The sequence below is a fragment of the Ovis canadensis genome, chromosome X (genome assembly GCF_042477335.2).
Source record: "Ovis canadensis isolate MfBH-ARS-UI-01 breed Bighorn chromosome X, ARS-UI_OviCan_v2, whole genome shotgun sequence".
NCBI lineage: Eukaryota > Metazoa > Chordata > Mammalia > Artiodactyla > Bovidae > Ovis > Ovis canadensis.
Genome location: NC_091727.1, coordinates 11,918,679 through 11,940,359, shown reverse-complemented (window position 1 = coordinate 11,940,359; position 21,681 = coordinate 11,918,679). Strand labels below are relative to the sequence as shown.

Sequence of the window (21,681 nt, the reverse complement as noted above, 5' to 3'; positions counted from 1 at the left end):
AGAAGCATCTGCCCATCTCACTGTGACCACTGGTGGGCTCTAGGGATGTATGAAAATTGCCATAAGGCCACAGGGACTTCCTCTTACCCTCCAGAAACTAACAGAGTGTTTCTGGAGGGTGCTTGTGAGACACTGGCACTCAAACCTCCTCAGTCAATTAGTCTGGGCTCTTCCAAAACCATTAATGTAAATTACCAAGAGGGAGATGGGATGTTTATATAAAGAAATACAACCACTGAAGTGTCATGGCAAACATGTTAGAAACTGTCAATACTTACAACCCAAGAGCAGGGTAATCTTGAAGGCAGAGCACCAGATCTCATCCAGTTTCTTAGCCCACATGCTTGAAAATTGAGATAAGTTGAAAGAATATGAATTTGAATGTGACGGAGAGTCTGGCCCATGTCGGCCAGGGAAAGTTCTACCATGCCAGTTCAGAAGCTCAGGCTCACTGAAGCAGGTGGGGATTGACTCTGCGAGTGTGGGAAAGAGACCAGTGTTAAACCAGGATGTTAAACACACCAAACCAGTGCTTCCCAACAGAAGAATCCACCTACAATGGTGGCTCCTTCTCTTCATTCTTGTGCAGGACACAAGACTGGCTGTGGGCCCTAAAGCTGAAAAGGGAGCTGAGAGGGAGAGGGAGACAAAAGAAGAGATATAAAACCCTCAAACAGGGTGCGAGTGCCCTGCTGCCATCTCCCCGTCACCAGCGTGGATGGCCCCCGTGTCGCCAGGCCTTCCACCACACAAGCTCCTCACGAGTTTGGGGCTTTTTCGCTCTTTGTAGCCCTCCCCCCTCACTATGTTGGTCGGCTGGCACATCTCATATTTGCCTTCATTACATTAACTCAGTGCCATGGATTCATTTTCAGGCCTCGTGTTCTCCAGAGAACATCTCCTTTGGAGTCACCCTCGATCACATTCTGTGGTCGTTTTCCTCCCACACTGATATTTGTATTTCTGGAGAGACAAGGAATTCCCAGTGCTTCTTAGGCTCAAGGGTTCAGACTTCCAGGAGAGGGGACTTGTGTCCCACTACCAACTTCTCCTGAGGGCTGGCATCCCACGGCCCAGCTGGTCAATCTGCCCCCTAGCCAGGGTTCTCTGCTCACTTGAGTGTGTGCAGAAGAGGTGTCCCCACCCCTCATTGTAAAATGGGGCCATAAATACCTTACAGGAGATGCAAGCTGGATCCTCTTGGTGAGGACCACGAGAGGTCAACAAAAAGTGTGTTTTATGCGGGGGCGAGGGGGGGGGCAGGGACAGCCTCCTGAAAAAGAGGCGTGTGCATCCTTGCTGTCCCCGTCAGCTTCCACGGGAACAAGACAAGACGACACCCAGACTGTTACATCACTGCAGCCCCTCTCATGTACTCTGTACTCCCTGACTACATGTAAGAGATCAGCTGGACCTAAGACTGGGCAGAGCTGGGAGCAGACGTGAGGATGGGCCAAGAGACCTTAAGAGACCCTGACTCAGCCATGGGGTTGCAGTCATACTCAGCCTTTCTCTGCTCTACGGACTGCAGCTGTGTGTTTCACCTTTTTCGCAGCCATAACACTTACCTGCCCAATGCCTCTCTTGGCTTGGATCCTACAAATGCCCAAGTCGTGCTAAGGTACAGTCTCTATCCGAGGAGGAAGGACAGGTTCAGGGCTGGAAGTGGTTGGGAACCCCTTCATGGTAGCATGGGATCCATGGACAATCTGGAGTCTCTTCCATACTCAGAGCTTGGCAGGGGACCTAGCAGTCATGTTCTCCTGGTGGCCTGAGTTGGTGGCTTTTGAGCCGAGCCATCTATGAATGGCTCTAATGGTACAGGACTCCACAGAGGACCCTCAGGAGATTAACAGAGTGACTTGTCAAGATACAAAGGAATTAAAATGAAAACCACCTGTTACTGTGCTTTGGGTCATTTCCTACAACAAACCACTGTGCACAGCCTCATGTTGAAATACACCGCGGTTTCTGAGTTGTGTTGTCAGTTTCCCTTCCTCTTGGTTCATTTCAGAAGATGTTTGTCTTCAAGTCCTTCATGGTTTATAAATCACCAAAATAACTTAAACCTTGTATAGTTATGTGTTTTAATAGAAGAAATTGATGATGCCAACAGCCAGTTTTTATGGCGTTATCTGTGTTTTCACATAGGCGCCTATGAAGTACAATCGAGCTTACCGAGGCTATCAGACCGCTGGCTCTGTTAATTCCAGAGATTAATTTGGGAGTTTGTGACCCTTATTGATTACATGTCCTTTGGAAATAATACATATAGCCATCCTCTGAGTAAAACCTTTGGCTTTTCCATAGATGAAGAAAACACAGTTATCTCCCAGATAATTTGAAGTCTGGGATTTGAAGCTATCTTTCGAAGGGTGCAGACACCTCTGTAGATAACTTCTTTCATGAAATAAAAACAAACAGGTCACATTTCAGACTTTGGACTCATGCAAATTTATAGACACTTAGAAAGTATGTGTGTCTTCAGAACATCTTGGTCCTTTCTGGTGTTTTTTTTTTTTGAGTACTGAAGCCAAAGCTCAAGACTGAAGCTTTCTCAGTGTTAATGGTGGTAAACCTCTGTCCCTCCCCCAGCCTCCAAATTTAAAGGAATCCATGTGACTGTCATCCCTGCTTGCTAACTCTAAATAAATATATGCTCTTGGGTTCTCCTTTAGAGTTTATCATCAAAGCTGTCTGACATTGATGGATCAAGTTTTCAGATAATTACAAGTATACAGTATTAGTTAATAAAGCAGTCTGAAAGATCATTGGATGAGGCAACTTTTCTTTGGAAACAGTACTTTGCCATGCAGATTAAAAAAATCTGTCTTAGCTCAGCTGCTGTAACAAAACATCACAAACTGCATGACTTAAAAGAACAAACATTTATTTCTCACAAGTCTGAAGCATGGAAGCCAGTCTGAAGGAGATCAGAGTGTCAATATGATCTGGTTCTGCTGAGGGTCCTCCTGTGTGTTATAGACTGCCAGCCTCTCTCCATACCCTCACACGATGGGAACACAGCAAGTTAGTCCCCTGACTGCTTCTTCTAAGGCAGTAATCCCATCACGAGGGCTCCAGTCTCATGACCTAACCACTTCTTAAAAACCCCACCTCCCACCTCCCAACACCATCACACTGGGGGATTAGGATTTCAACATTTAGTCCAGAGCCATATTTAAGCAGGTAAATTATCATCAAAAGTAAAGAGCATGACTTTATTCTTCTCCCACTTGTAAGCAGACTATGTCCGTCGATGACAAAGATGTTTCTATTTCCCAAAAAAAACCCCAGTAACAGGCCCAGGAGAGAAAGAGCAAGGAGCGCTTGAGCTGTACCACCTGCTGGGGGCCAGCACTTGGTCTGCACAGAACAGGGCACTAGATGGTAGAGTCAATTGGCTGAGGAGTTAACTGTGTCTTTTTTTTACCACTAATTAACTGGTACATTTTAATGCCATATAAGCAGACTCTGAGCCTTTTTTAAAACCCTATTTCTATACATACCAGTGCCTCTTAAGGGTAGAAGTGCAGTTCTTGGTGACTGTGTGTATATGTAATAATCACAATTACAGGAGAATCAAAGTCCCACATCCTCTACTTGCCACCCTTCTCCCAACAGTATTTTATGCAAGGGCAGAAGACAAAGACTCAAGTGCAAATGGAGACAGAGAGAGCTGAGAAAGATGACTTGATGCTTATATAAATCCCATTTTTCTGCTTCCTTTGTCATGTATTGGTGACTCCTCTCCAATATGGGCAATCCCAGGGCTTGGAGAATCTTAGAACACTCTCCTGGCAAGACATGGGTGAGCCGATCAAGGCAGCTGAGCTTCTCCTTGGTAGCAGTCACATTCGGCAAAGAAGGGCTAGGCTGTCTCTTTGAACACCTGACTGTAGGTCACGTGATTGTCTGTGGCCAGGGCATTTTTCAGACACTGCCAGAAGTACGGGTGAGCCTGTGGGTTTGTTGGCCACTCAAGGACAGAACTGCCACAGAGCCTCTTCCGGAGTTGGAGAAACTTGGACTTCTGAAGGGGCTTCTCAAGGAATATCAAGATGATTACATCCACTTTTTCATCCATGAGCCTCTGATGGGATAAGTAAAATGCTATCTTAAAATTTTCAGTCTTTGCGTACTTGTCTGTCATCACAAACACTGTCTTTTTGCTAAGCTGTATGCTCTGGGAAAGATTTTCCAGAACAGGCTGCCCTGGTAACCAGTCTCTTTCCTCAAGACATAAATTAAAACACTTCTCTCTTGGGTCTTCCAATTTGGCCACCAGCTCATCCAAAACCCACTCTGTCACTGCTGGGTCTTTAGTGTCATATACAATGAAAGCATCATAGCAAGAATTGGGTGATATCAGACGTCGATACCCTTTTATTTTGGCTTTACAGAAATGATAACTATACCACACATCCCAGAAATAGAGATGGTTTGCTGTTGTGATCATCATCAGAGAGAGAACTGCTGATATGGAAAGTGAGAACAGGATGAAGTTAGTCAAATCTAACTCACAGGTATATAGATCCAGAGAGACCACACTCTGGCCCTTGTGTGCTCCTGGTCCCATGCAAGTCACATCTGTGGCCAAGTAAGGAATAGTCACCTCGGTATGGTTAACCCACCAGACAAACCACACAGCATCACAGTTGCACAGAAATCGATTGTGATGCAAAAACAAAATGTTCAGATTGTTGAGGACATTTTCTGGAAAACTCGTCTTTTGGATAACCTGAATTTTATTTGAGCTGAGGTCCAGATGTCGCAACTGGAAAGCACCTTGGAGAAAATACTTTGTCAGGCACCTGATTTGATTATTCTTAAGTATGAGTTTCTTGAGGCTGCGGGAACAGTTGGATAATCTCTCAGGGACAGTCTTCAGCTGGTTGAAGCTGAGGTCCAAAGTTTCTAGATTCTTCAGACTCTGTAGTCCTTTCCAACTGAAAGACTTGAGCCCATTTTTGGCCAAGGAGAGAGTCTTTAGATTTGGAGGCATACTATCAAAAACTCCCAAAGGTAAGAAACTCAGAGAATTTTCAGAGATGTCTAGCTCTTCTAAGTTTAGCAGATTCTTAAAGAATTTTAAGTATCTGTTATCACCATCTCTCCATAAAATATCCAAATGGTTGCCTCTGAACTCCAGGATTTGAAGAGATTCACTCTCCATGGTCCTGCTGGTGGAGGTAGCGATGTCATTATAGTTCATCATCAGTTTCTTCAGAACCTTGAGGTTCTTGGTAAAATTTAGCATGTGAGTAATTCCTTCTGATTGAAAATAATGGCTGTTACTACTTATATCTAGGACTTCCAGGTTGTGCAGCTCCTCAAATGCCGTTGAGTAGAGTAAATCAAGCCGATTGTTAGAGAAGTCCAAATATTTCAACTCCACTAAAGGCTGAAATTCACTTCCATTAAGCGTCTGGCTAATGCTATTTCCTGATAAGTTTAGGCATTTGAGGAAAGAAAGATGCTGGAAATCAGAAGACTTGATAAAAAATATATTATTTCTACTAAGGTCCAAGGTCTGCCCATACATATAACAATCTTCATTAAGAGGTAAGAAAGAAGGAGGCTCTTTGCTCTTGGACCGGCAACTCCTTGCATACTCATCATATCTGAAATAATGCAATGCTTCAAGGACCTGGGGCCCATGGCCTTCTACAGAAGTTCTCATGTTAGAGCAGAAACCACCTTCAGTTGAATCTCCCGAAGGTGATATTTTATTCACTGAAAGATCAATGAATTTCAATGTTTTAAATTGTTTAAATATGCTGAGGTCAGCAATTTTAATAAAGTTAGTGCCAAGATCAAGAACTTCAAGACTGGGAAGATTACGTAATGGGAAGAGGTTTAAACTATTCAGTTCTTTAAAGACATAGCCTTTGATTCGCAAAACTTTCAATTTTTTCAGTGAAGAAAATGCATCTGATAGATTTATAACTGCATGGTAGACCTGAAGATCATAATTGAAAGACAGATCCAAGTTGACAAGGTTATGAAGAAGATGTAAAAATTTGGCATCCCCAATTTCTTTGGCCAAGAAGTTTTGGGAAAGATCTAGTTCTTTAAGTTTGTTAATGTTTTTAAACCATCTTTGGGGCACATGCTGAAGAGAGTTACTGTGTAGACGTAAGACTTGCAATTCTGTCAATGCATCAAAAGCATTTAGATCAATCTGTAGGGGAGAATTATTTTCACACGGTGTGCAAGGAAATGGAACATTATAACAACGAGGGCAATTTCCACTCAGATCAAGAACTTGTAGTTGACTGAGGTTATTAAAATCATCTTCTTGGATTTTTGTAATGATATTATTGTAAAGATAGAGTTCTGTCAAACTAGATGGCAAAACAGTGGGGACAGCTGAGATATTGTTATCTTTTAGGGAGAGCAATTTTAAATTTCTCATATTTAGGAAAGCATCTTTTTCGATAGTAAATGAAACATTACAAGGGTTACGATAGTAACAGTTTTGGCCCAGGTAGAGTATTTCTAGGTTGGCCAGTTCTGTTAGATTCTCCTTCATGATCAAGAAGATGTTGTTGGCCTCCAGGCTCAGCAGCTGTAAGCTGGGAGGAAGATCCTGAGGTATTTCTAGAAGCTGGTTTCCATCCAGGTAAAGAGATTTTAAATATGTGAGTTTGCTAAAGCTGTTGGGTTTAATCTGTAGCCTTTTGGTGCACACGTTGTCTTTTGGCCCCAGTCGAACAGGTATGCAGTTGCACCTGAAATCAATCTCCACCAGATGGTCCAGCCGGTGGAAGGAGGCTGGAGAGATGCCTGCTATGTGGTTAATGGTGAGGGTGAGGTTGGTGGCATTAGCAGGAATACCTCCAGGAATTTCTGTCAAATGTTTGTCTGTGCAGTCCACAATCACATGGGCATTTGGAGCATCCAGAGTGACATCACAGGGCAGAGTTTTAGGAAACCATCTAGCCCCAAGGAGTTCAGAAATTAGGATCATGTTAAAAAGGATAGGAAACGGTCTCTTCAATGTCCACATTGGAAACACCTGAAAGTATAAGAAAGAATAAATCACCCGTTTAAAATACACCAAGATCCAGAATTTAAAACTCCCATTTGCTGCCTCTCTTTTGCTCCGTTTGAAAAATCAACAGCTCAGGTTTATTGTTCCCAACTGTCTAAATAGCATCCCCACCCCCACCCCATGACTGTAGTTGCCAATTACTGAGGTTCATAAAAACTTACATATTTCTCTTTCAGCATCTTAGCTTTTGTTATATCGCTTTTCAGATGGGGGAAGCAGCATTTTCCTGTTCCCTGTTACTTAGAATGTTACAATGGAAGAGCCATCAATATGCTGCCAAAGTCTGAAATGCAACTATATCTGATGAGAAAACCTTTAGTGCAATTAATGTTTGCTTGTTAAGCCCACTCTGGTACACGTTACAAGAGTCCTTTACCACATCTGAGCCTCTTAATATGCTAAGTAGGGAAACATTTTACAGACTGAGACACAGCTCAGCGATATTAACTGATCTGTTTATGGTCACCCAACTCCTGATATTTTGGCACTGCTACCTATAAGCCCACTTTCCTCTCGGACTATTTTTGGAAATCATCTCCAAGATGACTTGGGGATGAGAATTTTCCCTACACATCGGGTTTACATTACACAGATTTGGAAAGGGGATAATATAGTAGAGTACCGCCTGGGTGATCCCCAATTGATCAAACAGGATACTCATGGGAATGAAAGGGGAGGAGCTTTAATAATTTATGCCAAGACTACAGACACAAAGACTCTCTCAGACCAACTGGGACATGTGGGAACCTACTCTTACGGGTAATTGTTGGGCATCTATGTTTAGTATGAGAAACACCTGGACCCTGGGCAAAAAAGACCTGAAGGGGGAATATGGGACATAATGAAGAGTTTTACCAACCACCCTATTAACGCGAGCTTGCCTTGCATAGGGGGTGGTTTAACCATAGACTCACTCTCAAGTTTCGGAATTTCTATCAATATTTTCCTCCAGAACACTGGTTTTCATTTCGCCTATGTTCATCCATGGGATGATCTAGCCTGAGTCTCTACAACAATTTTCCAGCTCAACTAATGCTTTCATCCCCTCAATTGACTGAATCAACCAGTCATGCTCATATCTAATAAATCCACTGCCTACTTCCCTTACTTCCTTTAATAGGGGATAAATAAGCAAAATTTTCCCTCAGCATTTTCTCTACTGCAAGATGGTTAAAGAAGGAGTTCAAAGAGCTTCTTCACACATCTTTGCACACCTAAAGCTTGTTAATTTATTATCATTTTATTAAGTCTTTTCCTCCCATTTCTATATGTTTTCTTGCACCTGTCCATTTTTCTCCTTGTCTATTCCCACCCCCTACTCCACTTCGCCATGAGGTTTCACCTGGACTATCATCACACTGGACTCAAACCTGGTCTCCTTGACTCCCATCTTCCTCTACAATTCATCCATCAAGAGCATCAGAGCAGTCTTTATAAACATGAATCGGATCAACTACAATGATCACTCATTACGTTTTGAATGAAGTCCAGAGTCTTTGCCATTGTTTATATCATGCATGTTCTGACTCTAGCCTACCACACTGACCTTGAACCACTTTTCCCCTTCTTTGACCACACGGCAGATATCCGGCCTGTTTTCTGTTCTTCATTTGAGCCAGTCTTGGCACTTGCTGTTCCTGCTTCCTGAAATGATCTTTCTCCTCCTCTTCCCACAGCCAGAGAAGGGTCATTCTCATCCCCTGGGTGTCTGCTTAAATGACATATCCCCAGAGAGGCCGTCTCTGAGCAACTTTTCTAAACACCCTCCCATGTAATAACAGTGATAAAGACAGGAGCAGTAATTAACTTAGATAGCATTTAGCATATTCTGGGCAAAGTTTGCCGTACTTTACATATATTAACTCACTGATTTCATCTTCATATTAACCGCATGAGGGCAGCATTACAGGTCTTTGATCCCTTATCCACAACCTTTGCAACTAGATGTGTTTTGGAACTCAGAATTTTTCAGATTTTAGAAGGCAATGTAATGCATGTACCTCATATTATGTAACACTCCAACTGGAATCTGGGGCAGTATCTCATAATCAAACACATAAAAATGTGTGCAGTAAAGCACAGGACTGTCCACTCTAAGTGGGATTTAAAAAAGAACAAAAACAACAAACACTAGATCATTTGGTTCTGGTCTAAGATTCACCTCCAAATGAGTTCAGATTAAGTTGTGCTTACCATCAGCTGAATTACGACAAAGCTTTCAGTTTAGGGATTCTGGAATTGTAGACCTCTATTATTATCCCCATTTTACCGATAAGTTAGCTGTGGCAGAGAGAGGTATAGGTACTCTGTATTAGACTACTGTGCTTTATTTCTTTCATAGTCTTTAGAAGAATCAGAATAATCCTGTGGATCATTTATGCACTTCTGGTTTATGTGCTTGTTTTATATCTATTTTGCATGAAAATGTTAGCTTTGAGAGAGCAGGGTTTTGTGTGCCCTCATGTAAAACAATGCCTCGCACTTAATGCTGATTATGTTTGTAAAATACATGAATGAAAGAATAAATGCATAAATGAATGAACAGTGAAATACAGCAAAATAGTTAAAAGAAATTCTCCTTGGAGTAGGCTAGGTGTACAATACAATGATTTAATATATTGCAAAATGATCACCACAGTAAGTTTAGTTACCACACATAGTTCCAAGTTTTTTTTCTTCTGATGAGAACTTTTAAGATCTACTGTCTTAGCAACTTTCAAATACACAATACACCATACTTACATGACATTCCCAGAATGCCAACTGCAGTTTTACTCTAAGGGGAAACTGCTTGACAATATTCCTAATGATGACATGTGGTGATGACTCCTAACTGTTCTAGGCAATCTTACGAAAGAAATGCCCTAGGGCTGAAGTTAGCCTAGGGGGGATGGGAAGCTAACTTTATTATTATTTTTTTAATTTGTTTATTTTAGTTGGAGGATAATTACTTTACAATATTGTGATGGTTTTTACCATACATCAACATGAATCTGCCACAGGTATACATGTGTCCCCCTTCAACTTGAAACCCCCTCCCACCTTCCTCCCCATCCTATCCCTCTGGGTTGTCCCAGAGCACCAGTTTTGGGTGCCCTGGAAAGCTAACCTTAGTTTTAGTTCTGTAAGCAGGGATGGAAGGAAATATAGCTTCGCTAAGTGAGGTTTTCACTGCCTGCAGCCTGAATTCTAAAGATGATTAAGACTTCCTTAATTTGGGGCCTTCTGGGTTTGAAAAAGCCAACTGCCTTACCCCAAACAACAGCAGATGTCATGGATACAGCTTTAAGAGGAAGTAAGTGTATGTTCACACGAATTTTTCTAGCACTTTCCATTAAGCATTTTCTAGCAGACAGTGAAAGCCAGTCCAGGGCCCCTGAAATCTGATTAGGAGTGCTGCCTTCCTCTTGACTCAGACAGCCTCTGGGAAGTTGATTAAACTGAGAGACAAGCACACAGAGAATACAGAATCTTCAGACTTAAGTGGTCTAAAGCTGCTCTGGCCAATGTGATAGCCACTGGTCACGTGTAGCTGTTTCAATTTAAATGAATTAAAATGAAGTGCAATTTTCAAAATCAGTCTATCAGTCATACCATATTTCAAGCGCTCAAAGTCACATCAGGTTCGTGGTTACCATATTCAAGCACACAGATATGGAACATTTTCCATCACTGTGCAAAGTTCTAGTAGACAGAGATGGTCTTGACTAGGGCTTGGCAAACTTCTTCTCTATAGGGCCAGACAGTTAATATTTTAGACTCAGTTCAGTTCAGTTGCTCAGTCATGTCTGACTCTTTGCGATCCCATGAACTGCAGCACACCAGGCCTCCCAGTCCATCACCAATTCCCAGAGCCTACCGAAACTCATGTTGATTGAGTTGGTGATGCCATCCAACCATCTCACCCTCTGTCGTCCCCTTCTCCTCCTGCCCTCAATCTTTCCCAGCATAACTGAGGCTATTAATGTGGGTACTTAAATAACCACTTAGAACACAATGAATCAGGTGGTAAAAAAATAATTCTCAGCTCACAAAAACAGGTAACAGGACAGATTTTGTCCATGGGTCATAGTTTTCAGGGCCCTGGTCTGGGCAAAACCTTCCACTTGCACATAGAACTACCTCAAAGCAAATTCAGTTCAAGTCTGCCAAATATGAGAAGAAATCATATCACCTGCAAACCTCTAAGTTGCCTCATGGGCCACTAATTTCAACCAATAGCATTTAGCCAATTATTTTATCCTTACCCCAAGAAATAGGTTCACTGACAATGAGGACACTGAGAATGCAGAGACTATAGAACTTGCCTGCCGGGAGATCCAGGTAACTCAGATGCAGTGCTGGCCCTCAGCAATTCTCCTGGCTTACCTTCCCAGAAGTCTAGGCATCAATTCACCCATCTCTCCCTCTAGGAGGTGAAACACTCTAGGGGCCGTGGCTTTATCTGTCTTGGCCATTTTTGATGATGCCTGCCACCTAGTGAGCACAAGACAAATATCGGGCAAGTAAACCAAGGCTTGAACGTTCTTAAAATCCTGTGGAAGGCTCACATTCAATGATCACAAACAGTAAAGTCTTTCCAAAGATCAGATTTTTGATAAAGCAGCAAGGAGGGACCAGGAGGGCTGGGGGCTTCTCAGGGAAGGAAGGAAGGTGAAGTCACTCAGTTGTGTCCGACTCTTTGTGACCCCATGGACTGTAGTCTACCAGGATCCTCTGTCCATGGGATTCTCCAGGCAAGAATACTGGAGTGGGTTGCTATTTCCTTCTCCAGGAGATCTTCCTGACCCAGGGATTGAACCTGGGTCTCCCGCATTGTAGGCAGACACTTTACCATCTGAGCCACCAGGGAAATCTGAAATCGGAAAAGAGCCACAGAAGAAAAGGGGATGGTATCCAAGGGAGGCCCTGGGGAGCAGACCTACAGAGGGACTCCTCTGCAATCTGTTTTCTCAGAAGTTCTACCCCCTGGAACCTGAAACCTGAGTGGGAGCACAGAACTCATTTGTCTCTCCTGGGAACAAGCACAGCCAGGATGGGACTGTCCCTGACTTGTATTCAATCGTTGAGTCCCAGCCCAGGCAAGCTGGATGCCAGACAAGCCACCTTCTCTTGGCTCTCTGTGCCAGCTGCCTGGAACTCACAGATGGGTTCTGATCAAGCAGGAGAGGAAGAAAACTGAGTCAATGAACAATGCCTTTTAAATGTGTTAATGAGAAATAATACCTTCAGGCTTCCAAACAGAAAAGGTATGTTTGAGAAGATGACTGTAAAATGTGAAATAGTCCTTTATTCCCATTTAAATTTCCCAAAGTATGGAAACTTCCTCTTTTAAACCATGGGGAACTACATGGCTTCAGAACGAAGCTAGGACCTTCGCTTCAACTAATGGCTATTTTTAAAGTTAAGTGTTCATTCAGCATGATATGAGGTCTGTTTCTTCATTTCATACAAATAACCCACGTTATTTTTTTTGCAATAATTGCCAAAGACATACATCTTTCAGGAATTTGATTTGTAAAATAGCATAATTCACCATAATAGGCCTGGCTTTAGTCATGAATCATAGCTGATTACACTTGCAAATATACTGGGTAAATTTGGATGCTCAATTAGCAAGCTAATTATGGTAAAAATGGGACTGTTTGATTTTGTACTCACAGGTGTTCTGTTCTTTCAGTAAATCACCTTTTTGTTAAAATGGAAAATGTAGAATTCACATTGACTAGTCATCAGATAATCATTTGTGTTTTTTTATAATTGTCAATTACCAGGTATTTATTACGTTCTTAGATGCCAAAGAAGATACTTTGTTTATTTTACATCACTGAGCCCTGACAATGAAGTTGAAAAGACATAAATATTCCCATTTCACTGATGAGAAAACAGGGATCAGAAAGGCAGTTTCAAACCAAGATTCAAACTCCATTTGGACCAATCATCTTCCAGTTATTTCATATTGTTCCAACAAATGCACTTGGTATGCTATATACATGCATCTTGGTTAATTTCCTTTTCAGTTAAAGGATTTTTGGCCATCTAATGTTTTGATATTGTGCTATTTAGAGTTTTCATAATAAAAATGTCCAAACATTATGAAAAGGTATTTATGATTTGAGTGGGACCAACTCGAGGGAAAAAAAAGAGATTTTTCAGATCATATAGTTCTTAGGTGTGCATTCATATCCAGTAATGCTATGCTAGCATAGTTCATGGATTTATAAATTTAAAGGCAGACTGAGCTTTAGCTTCCTAATAAAGAAATATATGCCAAGGCCCCCAGGTGCAAACATGCTGGAATCACCACAAAAATGGCAACAAAGGAGGAACAGAGAGTGAAAGGAGATGAAGTCAAAGAGGGAGGAGCTGTAGTCCCATGTTGAGGGTTCCTACAGGGCCTTGTCAGCCATCCCAACAAGGAATGGAAGGTCGATGCATTGCAAATTTTTAAGCCAAAGAGTGCTGTGGTCTGACTTCCATGTTACAAAGATCATCTTGGTTACTGCCTTGAAAGAGACAACGAGGGGTGAGGTTGGAAGCATGGAGACCAGTCAAGAGGCTATGACAGTAATTCAAGCAAAAGCCCCAGCTGGCTGGGGTGGAGGTGGTGAGAACTAGCCAGATACTTGGATAGATTTGGAAGGTGAAGCCAAATCAAATAGGACTTTCAAGTTCTTGGAAGAAAATGAGAAGAGGGGTTGGAGGCAGCCAGCATTTCTGAGAAGCTTCCTGCAAAGGGGAACAAAGATGCTGGCGGTAGTTTCCAGGGCCAAGAGGGTCAAGAGGATTTATTTGAGGATGGGAGGAATAACGGCATATGGTGAGAGGGAAAAAAACTTTTTTACAAAAACCCCATCATTAATAATAGTACCAATGACAATGCAGGAGAGATGGGAGAATGCTGGTGCATGGAGCCCAGGGAGGGAAGCGGGGAGGTGACCCAGTGCACTAGTGGAGAGATTTGGCTTTAGCAAGGAGCCTAGTATATTCCATCCTTAGTATAAGAGTCTGCAAACTGTTCAGCTATCTCCCACCTCCTTAGAAGCTGGGCAGGCTTTGGGGACTGTCTGGAGGACAGCAGCAAAGCAGGACTGCACAACCTCCCAGGCAGGGACAGACAAGGTGGGAGACTTTCATGGCACCCGGTGCTCCATCTTTCCCTGTCTCTCTCTCCACCTGAACTGGAGTCCTGAGCCAGCAGCCTTGGAAGAAGCCCAGGGACAGCACAGCTGCCATGTTGGGGAGACCACCCAGAAACAGGGGCAGCCTCCAGCTGCGGAGCTTGCCCATCTGGGCACCAGATCTGTGCGGGCGAAGCCCAGCCCCTGACATTGCCTTCAAGGCGAGGGGGAACACACACCAGTGCCAGAGCAGCCTTGCTGAGCCCAGTCAACCTGTGGGCCCGCCACTCCTAACACTCGAGGACAGTGGTTGTTTCGAGCCAGTGGGTTTGGGGGTGATCTGGAAGTCAAGCAGGATGGTCAGGTGCAGAAGCTCTAGGTGGGCACACAAGGGGGGAGGAGCAGGTGGGAAATCTCTTCCAATTGCTGTGATGCTCTCCGGGAAACAGGAAGCCAGGGTATCAGTGAAACAGTGAGCAGCCAGCAGGAGGGGCTGGGGGGGGGGAAGGGACAGGGGAAGGCGGAGAGAGTCCTCTAGGCAGAGGAAGTCAGGTGTGATCACCTGGTGGCAGGGAAAAACCCTTCACCTTTTGGTATTTCATCTTCATTCCCCTCACAGCCTTTATTATGTAATTTTCCATAGCCCCTGATCTGGTTGGGTGAAAGGCCTACAGAAAAATTCTTCACAGAAGGAAACTGACCTCAAGGTGAGAATGAGAGAGGTCAGGGAACACTCACGGTTACACTCAACTAAGAGAAGATCTGCTCCCTCCTTCGCTCATCTACCCAACAGACTGAAAGGCCAGCATACCAGGCATCCTCTGTGGGCTGTGACATGCCAGCCTTCAGGGGACCACAGGTCAGTGCCCTCAGATGCTCCTCCCATTTATTTTCAAGACGACAGAGCAGGAAAAAAAAAAAAAAGGCCACATTGCTTGAGTTGAAAAGGAAGTGTTGGAATATGCATTTCCAGTGGAGGGAGTCACTGAAGCCAAGCTACTGAGAAGGCAGACCACGGTGCAGTGGGGTTCCTCCACGTGGATGAGCTGGGCTGAAGCAGAGGTGATGGCGGGCTGGAGAATCATGAGACAGGGACCAGGAAGAGACAAGGAGTGGGGCGCAATTGTGGGAAATCCTTGAATTCGAATTCAGTAACCTTTTGTCACATTGCCGTGACACTGAATTGTTTGATAACTAAATAAGCATTGTATATATCACCCTAGGGTCTAGCCAAGGTCTGCAAATAATGGAACTTAACAGATGTGATATTGTTTTATAGGCCAGACTCCACTGGGAATTTCCCCACTAGACTTACAATGACCAAATATCCCCGTTTTGCAAATTTTTGAAATATTTCTAATTATAGGCTAACCTCTGAAAAGTGTAATTACCATGGACATCAAAATTTCATTATATAACAACCAATAGATTAAGTACAAGGACATAACCCATTTACTTAAAAAATAAAGAGACTTTTTATCAGACCTAGTTTTCAAAATAAAAGTCAAATGATATAAAGGAATCTTATATAAATTAGAAATTCAACAGCTACTTTGCATCATAACAGGCACCAAAGACCAGAAGAAATTACATCTTACTTGACTTCATACCCTACCCTCTTTTTTCCATAAAGGAAAACTGTCAACTTGGCACACTTTTTCAATAGAGAGCCAGTCAGTAAATATTTTGTTTTGCAGGCCATACAGTCTGTATCACAGCTACTCAAATTTGCTACTGCAGTGCAAAAGCAGTTATAGACAATATATACACAAATATACAAATACTAAAGCTAATTGTCGACACAAAAATTTGAATTTAATATAACTCTTAAGGGTCACAAAGCAGTATACTTCCTTTGACTTTTTCAATCATTTAAAGAGATTTAAAAAAACCTCTTAGCTTGTGGGCTATACAAAAACAGGTGGCAGACTGGCTATGACCCACACCCATTATTTGCCATTGCAACCTAAGCTTTGAGGGACTTCTGACACATAAAAATGATCTATTCTTGGGGTGCAGAGACACTGGTTGGTTGGTTGATCTGTAATGATTGCTTTTAATTTTAGTATGATTTTCCCTATTTTTAAATAATCAGTTTGGATTAGTTTAGTTAATGGACTGCTTTGTTTGGCCATGAAGGAGTGTGCTATAACTAAGAGCAGAATAAAGTTTTTATTTGTAAAATTGCTTAACTACTGTTACATCTTGGCATGTTGCCTCTAACACTCATCTCCCCCTTTCTGTATCTATTTCAAAACTTGAGAAGCACTTCAATACTGACAGGTGCTTCATCTAGTAAAGTTTTGATTTTAAGTTCTTATTCTGTCACCTAAGCTCTCTCTGACATTAGTGAATCACTTTCCCTCATGAGCCTCTGATTTCTCAAGTATAAAATGGTTTGAATACAGGGCTCTTTTGTGAAACTATTAAGAAAACTATTGAGAAAAACTATTGAGAAAAACTATTTATGCAAACTGTCATTCCAGATGAACCAACATTTAGCAAGCATCTAGTATGTGCATTAAAAACATCAGGAATAAACAATACTTCACTACTAGATTGCTTTTTCCATTTACCATTTTATCCCGAGTACTTTCTTATGTCATTCAGTATTCTTTTAAAAACTATGAGACTTCCCTGGCAGTCCAGTGGTTAAGACTCCATGCTCTCAATGCAGGGTCACAGGTTCAATTTCTGGTTGGGGCACTAAGATCCTGTATGTCAACCAGCACAGCCAAAAAAACAAAATTAAAGAAATAAACAGATGATCTGATGGTTACATAACATGCTATTTAATGTCAGTCAGTCAGTCAGTTCAGTCACTCAGTTGTGTCCGACTCTTTGCGACCCCATGAATCACAGCACGCCAGGCCTCCCTGTCCATCACCAACTCCCGGAGTTCACTCAGACTCATGTCCATCAAGTCAGTGATGCCATCCAGCCATCTCATCCTCTGTCGTCCCCTTCTCCTGCCCCCAATCCCTCCCAGCATCAGAGTCTTTTCCAATGAGTCAACTCTTCGCATGAGGTGGCCAAAGTACTGGAGTTTCAGCTTTAGCATCATTCCTTCCAAAGAACACCCAGGAGATCTCCTTTAGAATGGACTGTTTGGATCTCCTTGCAGTCTAAGGGACTCTCAAGAGTCTTCTCCAACACCACAGTTCAAAAGCATCAATTCTTCTGTGCTCAGCTTTCTTCACAGTCCAACTCTCACATCCATACATGACTACTGGAAAAATCATTGCCTTGACTAGACGGACCTTTGATGGCAAAGTAATGTCTCTGGGGGACCACAATTAATGAACCCTTTCCCAACACTGGACATGAGGTATTTTCTTTGCTATGCTGCACAGACTACCTTCATAAATTGCTTGTGACGTCCCTGATCATTTCTTTAAGAAGAGTTTCTAGAAGTGGAGTTTCCATATCAAAGGGTCTGAACTATAACTATTAATAAGACCAAATAATTTCCCTATGCTTTTTGACCTTTTCTGTTTTTTTTAACTGTTATATTTTTTTCTTATAAAAGATATCCCAATATTTTTCTTAAGGACTACATTATCACACTTGAAGCCCACATTGACTGACCATGTCCTGAGTAGGAGTGTGTGCTGGGCTCGGTCTAGGTAGAACAGAGGGGTCTCCAGCACGGTTTCCAGGGTTGAGCTGCCCAGCCAAAACCAGAAGCTCTTAGACTCTTGAAACTCCAGCTCCCTCATCTATGACTTACAAGGCTGCTTAGAGGGTGAAATCGAAACAGAGACGTCCAGCCCTAAGCACGATGCTCACTGTAGTAAGCAGTCAATAAATGTGAGCACTCTTTACTACCATCAATCCTATCACGCCATCCCTCAAGGGACACAGACAGATGTGGGCCTGGGTTTGCCTAAAAACAGACATCTGAGTTTCTAGGAAATGAAACTCTACGCTGTTGCTTCTCTGTCTCTTCGCAGTGTCCTGTGGTTAAGTCTTCATTAGACATGAAATGAGCCCAGGAGCCCACCTTCCAATCTAGAAGTCAGAGTGGGTTCCTGGGGCAAGTACTCTGTTGTGTCTACTTGGGGTGACAAAATAATTTCAGCAAGAAGTCACTGGTGTCTTTTTCTGATGAATTTTGCGGCATGCCTGATAACTCACACCACGTGCAAAAGACCTGAATATACATTCTGTTATTTGAGCCTCCACAATGGCCCAGCAAGGCAACTAGAGAGCCATAGTAATGTTCATATTATAGTATAAAAAAAAGCTGAGTTTCAGGGGGCTTAAGTGATAAACCTAAGGATCCCCAACTAGTAACTGGGACAGCAAACACGGACAGAGTCTCTCCCTGACTAAACTTTAGTCAAGCTCCTCTGACTTGGCCTTGATATTTGGGCTTTTGTGTTCATGTGGCCAGTTTTCACAAGGATCCTGTTAGGTTGGTTTAGGAAGAGCCCCTCACTACAGCTTCATTATCCTTGCTATCTGATCAAATACCCCATCTCTACCACCCCCCAGGGGACAGTCCATCTTCCTGGCCTGCTTTCAGCAAGAACCCTGTCAGGTGGGTCGAGTCAGAACCACCCCATGCCCTGCCACCCCTGATATTTCCTCTTAGTAATTTTCCACCCGCTGGCCTCCACTCTGCTCCTGGACTATAAATCCCCACATGCCTCCGCACTATTTGGAACTGATCCCAGTCCTATACTGCAGTCTCATTTCCCCGATTGCAACAGTTCCTGAACAAAATCTGTTTTTACAGCTTTATCTACTGTCCAGTTCTGGTTTTCTTGGACTGCATGGGAGCCCAGGCTCCCTGTATTCCTAGTCCTATGCATCCTGCCCCACCCCTTCCCTGCATACTCGTTTAGACACCACCAAATGCTAGAAAAACACAAAGGAACCTCAGTAATTTGTATGGTCATAAAGCCCAAAATGAGGGCTTCCCTAGTAGCTCAGTTGGTAAAGAATCTGCCTGCAATGCAGGAGACCTGGGTTCAATCCCTGGGTCAGGAAGATCCCCTGGAGAAGGAAATGGCAACCCACTCTAGTACTCTTGCCTGAAGAATTCCACGGATGGAGGCGCCCGGCAGGCTATAGTCCATGGGACCACAAAAAGTTGGACACGACTATATGACTAACTTTCAAAGCCAAAAACGTGGGGTGAAAAAAGTTCGACCCATAGAAGCTATTTCCCCAATTCAAACATTTGCTCCTCCTCAGGGCAAGATGCATTAATTCTTATAGGAAGGAGAACACAGCAAGTATTGATTAATCTTAATTAATCTTAATTGAAATTACTACTATCTGAGCCACTAGGGAAGTCCATAGGAAGGAGAACACAGCAAGTATTGATTAATCTTAATTAATTGAAATTACACAATACCCCCATGATTAATCTTATTTATGAAAGATCATGAAAGTTTTCTTCAGTAAATAACTGAAGTACAGATAACTTAAACATCTCTCTTGCTAGCCAGTTTTAGTTCTTCCCACAAAAAAAGACAAATAACACTTTTCAGGGATCTCTTAGCTGTCCTTACCATTTTTAGTCTTCTTCCAAAATGAAACAGACAAGTCTGGTTGAAGAGAGCAGAACATGGAAGGTGTCAAGATCAGCCTGAGATGGACCCAGTAGCATCAACTAAGATAAAGAGAAAACACCAAACTTTACCTTGCAAAGACAGCAAAGGATTGACGCTTCAAAACGTGCTGGAAAGGCTGCTTTAATATACGCTGTTGAAAACACCTATTAATAGTATCTACTTCCTCAAAATTATACAGACGAGAGATACACTCCAGAAAACCATTTCCAGCATTATTGTAAAAGTCTGACTTTATCTTCAAAGAAGTGACATTTGAGACTACCAAAACTCTTCTTTAGATTCTAAAAAAAAAAAAAAAAAATTGTTTTGCCTATGATTTGGGTCCCTTCCCTTCTCTCCCCTTCTCTCTGAGAATGGCTCACAGATCTAGGTACTTAAATGATCTGAGTTTTTCCCAATGTTTAACATACCTTTCTTTGCTGCATGGAGTGAGTCCAGGTCTGGAGTCTTCTGAGGTGAAGAGATGAGCTGTGGCAAACCTACTTAAGTCATGGAGACTGCAGGCTGCCAGTCGTGAACTTTCCAAGTGCAAAGACTGGTTACGGGGTGGGGGGAGGAGTGTGACTATTTATGCCATCTCAGACATGAGGTTTGCAGAAGCAGCAGGTTCCTTCTATTTCTACCACCACAATCAGGGCAACCTCATGTCTAAATTCAAGCAACTTGGCTGGCTGTTTTTTTCTAGAAGTTTCTCAACTGGCGCACTCCTGCCATTTCTGGTGAGATACATCTTTGTGGCATTGTAAGACACTGAGCAGCAACCCTGACCTGAGCCCATGAGATGCCAGCCACACTGCCCCTCAACAATCACAGATGTCTCTAGACATTGTAACACATCCCCTGCCCCTGACTGAGAACCGTCACTCTACAGGTATCTTTGAGACATGTCTACATTTCCCTTGTTCTCTCTTAGGCTCAGCTGAAAGGGACTCTGGTTTCTAAGCAGGGGCAGACTTGGTTCAATGAGGGCAGCTACACTCGCAGTCCAGGGTCAGGTAAAACCTGTTTCTCAAAGTGGGGTTTCTGGGAGACTCATTCCCTTCTGAAGTGATTACTGGGCCTTTTAGGGGGTAGAGTCAAAATATCAGTGGTTATGTTTAAAAGTCCACCTAGTTGATCCAGAGAGAATTTGAAAATTGCCAAGTGTGCCACAGGAAAACCAGTTGCTAACTATCAGTGTTATCTACTGGATTGAAAAGCAAGCAGTGCCCTAGATCAGCTGAAAAACTACTGGATACAATAATAAGTGATCTTTACTGGGAGTTTATTTTGAACCGGACTATTCTAACTGACTAATATGTATTATTTCATTGACTACTAAAAAGAATGAAGAAATATCTTCTTAGCCTTAATTTTTTTTTTTTTTTTACAAATAATGGAATTAATGCAGAAAAGATACTGGACGCTTCTCAGGTCACATACCATGTAAATGATATTCACATAAGCAAAAATTAAATGCCTTCTTATCAAACCACTTTGCCATGCAAATAATACATAAAAATTAATAGCTTTCTCACATATTTTGTTGTTTGGTTGCTAAGATGAGTCTGACTTTTTGAGACCCCATGGACTGTAGCCTGCCAGGCTCCTCTGTCCATGGGATTTCCCAGGCAAGAATACTGGAGTGGGTTGCCATTTCCCTCTCCAAATAAACATTTCCTTCTCACATATAAATAGTAACTAATCCAGATTCATAATAGAACTTCCATGTAAAAGAGCAACAAAAAATATGAAATATTTGGGAAGAAAACTGACATGAAATGCTTGGGAATGAAGAAGGTGGTAGATGGGCAGGAGTCAATGACGCCTTACCTCGCAGGCTGCTTCCTATCCATTTATTTGCCCCTCCGAATCCACACTCCATGCCGTCCTACCCAGCTATGTGTCTGGACAGGCTGAGTTGCATGAACTTCATCAC

At 42.6% G+C, this 21,681-nt stretch overlaps 1 protein-coding gene across 7 annotated transcripts; it reads right to left on the bottom strand.

The window, feature by feature from the left end:
* Positions 1 to 2,876: 2,876 nt before the first annotated feature.
* TLR7 (toll like receptor 7) lies at positions 2,877 to 20,390 on the bottom strand. 7 transcript variants are annotated; one of them, XM_070289756.1, is made up of 5 exons: positions 20,174 to 20,306; positions 19,701 to 19,801; positions 16,755 to 16,892; positions 11,426 to 11,533; positions 2,877 to 7,021 (listed from the first exon to the last, which is right to left on the bottom strand). In XM_070289756.1, exon 5 carries the CDS (start codon positions 7,010 to 7,012, stop codon positions 3,872 to 3,874), a length of 3,141 nt encoding a protein of 1,046 aa, XP_070145857.1. In that variant the 5' UTR covers positions 7,013 to 7,021; positions 11,426 to 11,533; positions 16,755 to 16,892; positions 19,701 to 19,801; positions 20,174 to 20,306; the 3' UTR covers positions 2,877 to 3,871. The 7 variants fall into 7 exon arrangements, with proteins under 7 accessions (XP_070145857.1, XP_070145854.1, XP_070145858.1 ...); XM_070289753.1 differs by lacking the exon at positions 11,426 to 11,533 and having other exon boundaries at positions 20,174 to 20,343; XM_070289757.1 differs by lacking the exon at positions 16,755 to 16,892 and having other exon boundaries at positions 11,365 to 11,533; positions 20,174 to 20,341.
* Positions 20,391 to 21,681: the final 1,291 nt, after the last annotated feature.